At 39.7% G+C, this 10,438-nt stretch overlaps 1 protein-coding gene across 1 annotated transcript in view; it reads left to right on the top strand.

Moving 5' to 3' along the window:
- The first annotated feature begins 1,099 nt into the window (after positions 1-1,099).
- Positions 1,100-10,438, top strand: part of nkd1 (NKD inhibitor of WNT signaling pathway 1) — a 37,703-nt gene continuing 28,364 nt past the window's right edge. The window contains exons 1-3 of the mRNA XM_037697579.1: positions 1,100-1,263; positions 1,357-1,389; positions 1,613-1,752. Coding sequence (XP_037553507.1) covers positions 1,239-1,263; positions 1,357-1,389; positions 1,613-1,752 — 198 coding nt within the window. The 5' untranslated portion in view covers positions 1,100-1,238. The remainder of the gene's footprint in view (positions 1,264-1,356; positions 1,390-1,612; positions 1,753-10,438) is intronic.

The raw sequence follows: 10,438 nt of genomic DNA, 5'->3' as shown, positions 1-10,438 counted from the left end.
CAGCAAATAACAAAAGCATGCACGATTCACATTTTGTCATGAAGTTTGCTGAATGAAATGGTTTTTCAGTTGAAATTGTGGAAATGTTAATGTCATTAGTAACATATTTTATAAAGCAAGGATTTACATCAAATTGAGTGTGATTAAAGTTTGAACTGATGATATTTAGAGCATGGATAGGACTCTCCCAGGAGAACGTCTGGAATCACAGTGATGCCCAGTGTGTGTTACAGATATCCACAGGCTGGCATGAAATGGGACAGAAGCTGCTGTCTTGTTTGAAGACATAAAAAGCTTCTTGGCTTGCTTTTATCTCCTCCAATAAGACCCTCATTTTCATGTCAGAGACCCCAGAAAGAGAAGCACAAATCCTGATTTGATGTTGGCGTCAAAAGGCCTCACTGAGAGGATTATTGTTAAATTGATTTGTTAAGATTGTAACATTGTTCTATTCTAGGCCCTTGTCTTATTCATTCTTGTCCTATTTCATCCGCTATGAATACACGGAAGAAAAATACACAAGTATCATTGATCAGACGGGTTTTATCAGTTCTGTTAAACTGAGGAAAACTTTTTTTTATAGCTTTGACGTTCCCTTCCCACATTTATTCTTCACTCACGTGAAACATGTGCACGATTCGATTTGGAGTCTTTTGTGCTAGACAGACTCACAACTGGGATGTCTACATACAAACCTGCACACTATGAGAATCTACAAGTTCATATAGTTGCTTGCCTAGGATCTGATACTGAAATCCTCTTTTAGTTCACACCTTTTGCGCTTTGAAGTTGAACCGGCTGCGTCAAGTCGCAGCAGAACTTAGCATCTGGTTCCGGAAGTGGTACGGTTTGCAGTTTTTTTAAAACGATGGTAAAGTTTCTCTAACAGTGTTTTAAGGCAGTTCAACTAGTTTTTGAGATGCTCGCGGCTTATATTCACGGTGTAAAATATAAAGTTGCACACCCGTTCGTTTTGTAAAACATTTGTCACCGCTTTTTAAATTCTCCCTCTTTTATTCTGAAAGAGCTTACAGGAAGTTGCGTAGCTAATTGTCTTCCGTGTGTCTGGATCAAAGTCTCGTTGGATCCTCAGTCACACCGTCCTAAACTCTTGAGTGTAGCGCGGCGCACGGACGCTCTTCTGTTTGGATACCAGTCTGCTCCTTTAAAACAAAATAAATATAAATACTTGGATTATATTCATCTGATGGTTTTCAACTGTAACTCGATGTATAGAAATGGGTAAACTGCACTCGAAACATGGTAAGATTCTCCACTCCCGAGAGAAAATCAGAGCTGTAGTTGTCAGCGCTTGATACTTTCTAGTAACATTCATTGTCTCCTCTTGTCCTTTAGCTGCTATTTGTAAACCGAGGGAGAGTCCAGAAGGTAAGCGTTGCTTGTTTTTGCTCTCAATTCAATTAACTAATATTTTCTGAACACTTTGGTCAGTTTGTGAACAATTTCCACAGCCTTTTTTTTTTTTTAATTTTTTTTTTAGCTTAAGCAGCATAAAGCGGAGAGTTTGATTGTTTAGGAGAGAAAAAACACACACTTTGAATGGAAAATGAGCGCTGAAAGTGTTAATTTTCTTGTATTTATTTGTTTGTAGGCGACAGTTTTGTAGTGAACGCATGTTTGGCGAGAAAAGGAATCGACGACTGGCTCGTGAAGCAGAAATATTACTGCACGAGCTCTCGCCTCGAGCAACAGGACTGTCACCTCAACAATAACTGCGGCTTAACGACACGGGTGAGCCACTTATGTTCATTTTTTTAACTAATTCAAGTTATGCCTTGGTGTATTTGTATTAAAGTTATTTTTTTCGTTTATTGTGCTAATAAAGTGGTATGGCGGTTTTACCCCCCATTCTCAGACTTTCTTGAACCTTGTTAAACTTGTAGTAGAAAAAACGACCCTCTCTGCCTGATTTCACAGTTTGTCTTACAACGATAATGCAAGTTTCTAATGTGCCCTTGTTTGCCTCTTTTACCTGGACTAGAGTTATTTTGTTTCCTCCTTGTAATTAAAGGTAACAACAGACCCAGTCTGAGTTGAAAGCATTGCTGTGTGACAGTCTGGTGACAAACTGTAAAAGATGAGGAGACATGTTGGAGGTCAAGCTTGCTTTGTTTTCTGGCAGTGCGGTGAACACTGTGCTGTTGTTGTTGTCAAGTAGGGAAATCCTTTGGAATTGCTTCAGAGGAGCCTTTAAGCCTCTTTGGTTAGAGATGCTTTTTTCTCAAAGGCTGCATGCTTGAGACACTAAAGCCCATCAAGAAAAAGAAAGAAGGGAAAACAGTTCCTCCACCCATGGTCCAGACATTTTGAGCAGAACTGCATCTATTTTTTTAAACTTGACTCCCAATCTAGGATCTAATGCCCTTTGAACACCAAATCACTTATTGTACATGTATGTAGCACGCTGCTGTGATGGACTGCATTGTTTTCCCTTTTTAACGGAGCTTTAATGTTGGTTTGCCTTTTATACTACAATCTCATATTTTCAGGAATTTTTGTTCCGCCTCAATCACTGTGCTTAGCGAAAACTTGCTTGACGTGCAAGTGTTCTCAGAAGTCACGCCACAACACATTTAAAGTTGCTAATACTCAAATGAGCATGTTAAATAAGTTGTTGCTTTTGCAAAAAGAGTCTCAAATGAGGAAATGGTGAGCAGAGACCAGGATGTGTTGGAGGACAGAGATTTCTGCGTATTCTAAACAAAAGTCAACTTTAAAATTCATTCTTGATTTGTTTTCTGTTGCAAGATGGTTCAGCTTTGCTTATTACTATGAAAAAAGGAAAAAGAATGGCATAGAGCGTTGTGAGTTTAACACGTGTGCTGTCAAAGCTGTAAATCTGAATGTGCTTCCTAACATAAAGTAACAGAATCACTCGTTGGTCAGATGCAGTTTGATTTATTTGAGATGATTTTATTGTTGGCTTTAAGAAAAAAAATAACACAAAGATATTTGCAGAGGTAAAGCCGTGTCACTGGCATTAATGAAACTTGCCTCCTGAAAGCAAAATGGCAAGCAGTATGTGTGTGTCTGTGTGTGTGTGTTAGCAAAATATCTCATGAAATATTGGACATATTTTTATAAAACTGTCAGAATGTACATCTACAACTGAATAACTTTTGCAATGAACACAACTCAAGATGGCTGCCACAGCTAACTTTATTATTATTATTTGTTTATGTGCCATATGCAGGTTAACACAAAGTCAACAATGCAATGAAATGTTCAGGATGACAAGAACCGTTTTGACTCGCTATAAAAACAAGAAATAAAAAATATAATGTATCAAAAGAAACGGTATATAAGGATCTAAGATATACACTAAACGTTACGCTAAAAGATCTATGCTAAACACTAATAATGTAAAATAATATGTTGTATTAAACATCAGCCTGATAAAACAAAATAAAAACAAGGAACAAATAAAAGAGTGCGTCGAAGCGGAGCTGTCATCAGTGCTGGCTACCTGCGGCACCAGTTTTACAGATATTCAGCCAAACTTTGGTGTGGTAGTAGATGAGAGTCGTTCTCAACACACACTTTTAGCTCTTAGATCCTGACAATATTACGTAAGGTGGCACACATCATTGGGACCAAAACGACTGTCTCTGTTTCTTTTCATCATAAGATGGTCTTGGTTTACCACGCCGGCACAAAGGGCAGTGGGCGATGCCCATTCCTTCGAGAAATGCTCAGCCGTTAGCTAGTTATGCGTTATCAAAAGTTCAAATACTTTGTGTAATTTAAGTGTTACCACTTTACATTATTTAAGTATTTATGTGTAAACCACATTATTACCAAGCACGTACCACAATAAGCAACATTTAAAGCTTTGTTGCTCAGCATATTCTTCTTCTTCTTCTTTCGGCTTTGCTCAGCATATTAACATGTTTGTTTTCCCAGAAACACTTGTGTTTTTATGTGAAACTTTGGCCAGAAGTAGAGGTCCTCTGCTGAAAAGGTGGAGTTTTTTTTTTTTTTAACAATTTAGAGTCAGTTTGTATAAATAATGTTATTACTGTTGGTTTAAATCATCTTTGTGGCATTTGTCGCATATAGGTGGCTTTTCTATACAGTTCACAAAGGTACATTTCTAACTTCTTATTAGTAGAAACATCAGCATTTGAAAAAAAAAACATTTACTGTAATGGATTTATGTTTCTTCCATGGTCACATATGGTTTATTTGGAAAATGTACTCAAAATGTCACAATTTCCTGCATTTCCAAGAAATGTGGAAAATAAGTTAAGCCACAAAACTCCTTTTATTTAAATATCTGAGCAAAAGTAATCATAGGTTTCAAAGAACGAATTAGTTCTCTAATGAATCAGCTTTCTGTTTGGAAAATATTCATAGCGCCACAAGTCTTGGTATTTATTTAGAAAAAAACTCTAACCTTGACCCCGGTGCGCTTTCAGGAAAAAAAAAAAGAGCTAAGTCCTTTATTAGTGCTACATAATGCAAGTCCACTCTCAGCTTTAAAAGTTGTCCCCGTTGTATAGAATACCTGGTGAGACAGTTATTTATAGCCGCTGTTCTTGAGGCTCCCCTCCCAGTTGCACCAGGGTCCAGAAGAATGTGGGTCGGGTGTCAACAGTGGGGAGTCCTCACTTAAAAATCCTTTTGATCTGATTGTAGCTGCATCTTCCTTCCTAAAGCAACATAGAATAATTTAAAGAATGTCGTTTTGCGAGACGTTGCTCCCATTAGCAGCTCGCCTCTGTCGTTGGTAGACATAGACGGTCTGAGGCGTACAGATGCGCTGGAAGATTTAGCGATGTTCATTCATAAGTCCTGCGCTCAGATTCTTGGTGGACGTTCAGTGAGTGGTCTTGGCAGGTGGATCGGTGTGTCTCAACATGAGACCCTGGTCATGTGAGCCTCAGAAAACTTTCTTCCCCATGTTCAGCACAGTGTCCACACCCAGCCGTAAATGTGATATGTTATGTGCAGCCTGTTAACATTCTCTTACTGATATAGACATGTTGATGGTGGAAGATTTTCACCACAAGATATTTGTAAGTTCAAGTTGTCTTGTTTATTTCATTGCTTCCCTTGGCATTCATTGACTTTAGATTCAGTTTTAATGGCTCCCCTTACATCCCCCCCCTCTTCTGCCCCTCCCCCCTTTTTTGTTCAGCCCTCTACCCCTTCCAATCCTCCATCTGTTTGTTGCATTTATTATGTGGCCTTGTGTTGTTTGCGGTTGATGAAATGAGGTGGCATTTGAAGTGCGGGGAGGTGTTTGCAGTGACACTCTTGGCTCCTCCCCCTCTGTGAAGCTTCACGCTCCGTGTAGTAAAAACAGCCCCTTCCTCCCCTTCCACACCCAGTCTTCTCAAGCTCTTACAAATCCAAAGCTTAGGGTTTTTTTTCACCGACAGCACTTCTTGTTTGTGTGATGCTCAAAGAGCAAAGGTGCACGTGACGACAGAATGTGCAAATCTTCTCTTTTCTCTCAGTTGGGAGCAAATCCTTACTTTTGTTTTACTTTTGTGAAAGTAAAAGTAATTTAGAAATGGGCCTAAAGATTTTGAACACACTCTATTACTTTCCAAATTACATAAAGGACACGGGAGCCTCTGTGCCCCCTCCGTTTTTCGCTTCTTCTCTTGTGCTTCATCTTTCCAAGTTGTTTTCACAAAGCGAGGGCCCTTGTCTGGAAGCTAAAAGCACCTTTCAAATAGAAACTCCTCTTCCTCTCGCTCTGCTATTTTCTGTCCCCTCTGTGTGAGTTTTCTTTTCCCACCGGCTGGCCTCTTGTGCATGCTGTGTGACGTATGCCCCACTCCCACCGGGCTGTACCCCCTCTGTGGTCCCAAGAGACCAAGAGCCTGTTGTTGCTCTTTAAAGAGGCTGAGAGAAAAGTTTGGAGGCGTTCTAAAAAGAAGAAAAGCTCAGTCTTTGAGAGAAGGGGTAGCACCTGGTCATAGAGGGGCTCTGCAATTTTTCTTTTAATTGCATGTGAAGATCCAGTGGAAGTTTGGGGCTGACATCAATGTAGCTTGAGGACAGGGAGGTTCCAGGATGCGAAGGTGGCTTTAATGTCACGTCTAGCACTGCATGTCACATAGATGACTAAAAGCTGAAAGAGTTTCTCCTGTACGACAAAGTGAAGTGGATTACCGTCAGTTGCTGTGAATGGTGCCATCTGGAAAGGATTGCTTTGAAACAGTGATACTAGCTTGGAGTAAGATAAAGTTTCTGTGGCGTGAAGACAACTATGCAACACTTTTCATCTTTCCAAAGCATTTACTTTTCTGCTCTCTGGTTATAATATTTTTAAACACCAGTTTTCTAAGAAGTTCAAAACTGAATCTTTTGAGCTTACTTTAGTCGTCTTTTTTGTGAACGCAATAATCAAGTGTCCCTGTAAGGTGTCTGCATTAAAAGTGTGTATGGCACAATAAAGCGCTCCATGAAACATTCGTCTTGCACGCAAGTGTGTAGTATGTCTGAAGTCAGCTGTCCGGATGCACTCCAGAGATCAAAGGCTTCTTTGGGAATGCGCTCTGAATCTCAGGGGATTAGCAGCTCAGATTGTGCTTTGTTTCCCCAAATATAATGCTCAGATTGGAGCAATGGATAGCTGTTGATCAAAGCGTCTCTTCACTTCAGGGCTTGTTCCACGCTTTAGGGTGGCGTTTATGTCTTGACGAATAGATTTTGAAGATGATCTGCTTTGTTGTTTTGAAACAGGGATGTTTTTACATTTGTCCTTTCCATTAAAACAATATGCCCCAAAAGAGGAGAATTCAAGAGTAAAATACGTAACATCTATTTTAAAGTTTTTTGATAGATTAATTAATTGTTGGATATAGCATCTCTTTTTCATGAAGCATAATACCTTCCCTGGGCAGCACGGTGGCGCAACTGGTAGAGCTGTTGCCTCTCAGTGAGAAGGTTGCTGGATCTAATCCCAGTCGGGGATCTTTCTGGGTGGAGTTTGTATGTGCTCTCTGTGCATGTGTGGGTTTTCTCCGGGTACTCCGGTTTCCTCCCACAGACCAAAAACATGCATGTTAGACTGACTGGTAACTAAATTGTCCCTAGGTGTGAGAGAGTGAATGGTTTATTTTGATGTGGCTCTGTGATGGGCTGGAGACCTGTCCAGGGTGTCCCCCACCTCTCGCACAGTGACTGCTTGATATGGGCCTCAGTGATCCCTGCGACCAGAATAGGAAGAAGCGGGTAAAGATCATGGATGGATGGATAGAAAACTTGAGGACAAGTGTATGAATTCATATTTCAGAGACAGATCGGACTGTGTGTTGGTCTGGGAGAAACTCTTGGTAACTGGGGCCCCTGTGGTAATTTTAAGCTTTCTGTGGAAGCTCAGTGCTCATTTTAATCACCCACTTAGAAGGCTCCTCTAAAGTGGGTGTTTAAGTGTTTGAATCCTGAATAATTCTCTGTTGTTTGTTTATCTGGTTCCCCTGCGGGCTGCGTTCTGGCCCATGCATCCGATTAATTTGACACAGAACTCAAAAGTGGCTCTCGGATAGGACAAGATCAGCATCTGCATAAAACTTCCATAAGCTCTCATGAGGTTATACACATTGCAAAAGAGCATGCATGCTGTATGAAACACAGAGGCACGCTCGTATTTAGATGTATAGATTATGTATGTGTTTATACTAATGCGTGGCTAAATCTATCAGTGCCAACAGAGTCCCAGCATGAATCTCCTTCACTTGTTTGTCTTGCAAACTGGATCTTTGAGAGTGCCAGTGATGGACGTCCCAGCTTCTATGAGCCCTGTTAGTGTATCCATCCTCCTTGTGTTTGCATGCCTTGGTGACCAGGGCACTAAGACCACCTGAGGTGGAGGGAATGGAGGAAATGGACTTAGGTAAACAGAGGTTGGAGTGCATTGTGCTTCTCCCTGACAGAGGTTCCAGGGCTTTTCAGCTCTTCCTGTGGCGCCGTGCCTGGAGGAGGTCTGGATTGTCTTTTAGGGGATGTTTTTAGTTGAAGGAAAGCTAAACAGAAGATTGGCCCTGGTGCCTTCTCCTACTGTGTTTATGCTCCACAGGTGCCACAACCCAAAGGAGAACCTCATCCTGTAGATGTGCAATGGAGCAAACCATTCTTGTTCATCCTAAAATGACTTTTCCCATATATGTTAATTCCACCATTCCAAAACCTCAAAAATACTTCAGGGTTGTAGGGTACTCTGGGACTCATAACCTTGCCTAAAATGTTATTTTTTCCAGTTGTCTTTAGGTCTGTTGGAGATGGAATACAAGTCTGGTGAATATATTAACACATGCACTTGAATTTTTCCTTACACTTGACTTTACCACAAAACTTATGGTATATTTTTTAGACTTATTCAAGTAAAATGAAGTAGACTTTAACTTCCTTTTTATGGTTTAGATGCTTTGTCTGTGGTTGTAAATTCAGAGAACAATTGACCTATGCAATCAAGAGGAATTTATGTACTTTTTGACTGTGCAGAGCGATTGATTCTTCATTTAAGTTATGTGAAATCTAACAGTATTTCTGTAAATACTGTCTTTTTTTCTCAAGATAATTCATAAGAATTTTTTGTGCATTGCAGAATTGGTAGAATTTGATTGCAGTCTGCAACTATGTAACATCTTCTGCTCCAAGTTCATTATGGTGAGCTGTGACACAAGCCACTAAATCCAACCAGCTATGAATAGAAATGTGCCTCTGGCACTAGCACACTTGTATATAGTAGTTGAAGTGTCTATTTCTGCTGCCATGTTTACTTGCTAAGTTAAAACACTGTCTGTAATTACATAGATTTTAAGTCCACAGTTAAAAGGTCAGATGTGAGGGATGTTCTGAGGTAGTGACTTGTGGCTAGTGGGACGTCTGCTCCAAACATGTGTGCACATGTGGATGTATTTGTGTGTCCACTGGAACAAAGAAAGAATGTGGCCACCTTGGTGTGTAGGTCAGTCACATCTGGCCAACATGCACACGTCAGAGGTTTTCATTCCTGTTACCTACCACATTCATTCAACCTTTATTTAAACAGATAAATCACATTGAGCCTGGAAGACACATGCAGCTCCACTGCTGGTTGCAGTGAAATTGTTTTGGTTTTTGTATAAATTATACTGTCATTTAGAGAAATTAGAGAATCAAATTTTAAAGAGTAAATTTTCTTCTCAGTTGTCCTTTCATAAAACTTTTCTTACAGCTTACAAGAACTTAAATAAAAAAAAAGTCAGTTTTGAGCATTTTTGTTTTAACATGCTGATCAGCTAGTACAAAGCAGATAAGAGAAGCCTTCTTTACTAAGATGTTGTTATTTTTAAAAAGACTAAACCCACATGAGCTGGGACAAATCTGATAGAATTGGTATTGACCTTTTGACATTGATGCCCATTTTGGGCTGGGGTCCAACCATCAAAACGCTATGGTTTTGTATTGCTGCACTGTATATTTTTGGTTGATTTTATAATGGAAATTTCAGCTTACAGACAAAACGTTATCATCACACATCCTCTAGTTTTATGCATAGAAATAGATCTATTTGTTTGCCAGATTCCTTAAAGTTAACTTTAGGCATACATGAGAAGAAAACTGTGTATCTGCTTGTCCAGAATGTTCTCCTTTGGACATCTCCCCCCCCCCCCCCCCCCCCACACACACACACACACACATATAAATAACAGCAAGACAACAACTTGTAGTTGAAGTAATAAAGACATTTAGAAACATAGAAGCTGTGGTTCTTTAATCCCTGTAATTTACCTACAAATGAGCTTTTTTTGTTGCAGGAAATGTTTTCCCTTAAAATACCAGTCACACCAGTACCCTTAAAATACCAGTCACACCAGTATAAATTCAAGCTATTTGACAGCGAGATCCCAGAGTAATTTCCTTTATGACAAACTGATAAGATGTACTTTTATATTTGGCTTTGGTAAAAGAACTAAGGTGCCTGCCACTTTCTTGGTGCCCTCAAGGTAGACTTCCTGACTAAAACCATGTTCCTCCCACACTTATCTAGACAACCAAAGGGCTGTCTCCTCAAAGAGAGTTTTGACTAATTACCAACAGCCTCTAGACACAGTCTTGCAACATACAACACTGACTGTTACACAAGACCTGCTAGCATGGAAGCAGGCGTGTTGCTAAACAGTTGTCTTGACTGTATGTCAGACTATTTTTGCTTCCCTGACTGACACATAGGGGTGTAACGGTACGCTAAAATCACATTTCGGTTCACTTCAGTTTCAAGGAGGGCTCGGTTCGGTTCATTTTCGGTACACAAAAAGGCCAAAATAAAGACTTACAAAATGTTTATTTTGAAAATATGCCAATTAAACAATATGTTTGTGTAAAAATACAAAGTAAAAGCAACCCATTTGGATGAAATTTTAAATAAACAGCACTCTTTACAATAAATAAACTATACTAACAATAATGAAAATCT

The sequence above is a fragment of the Nematolebias whitei genome, chromosome 2 (assembly GCF_014905685.2).
Source record: "Nematolebias whitei isolate Nwh7 chromosome 2, NemWhi1, whole genome shotgun sequence".
NCBI classification, from domain to species: domain Eukaryota; kingdom Metazoa; phylum Chordata; class Actinopteri; order Cyprinodontiformes; family Rivulidae; genus Nematolebias; species Nematolebias whitei.
This window is presented reverse-complemented; position numbering and strand designations above follow the sequence as displayed.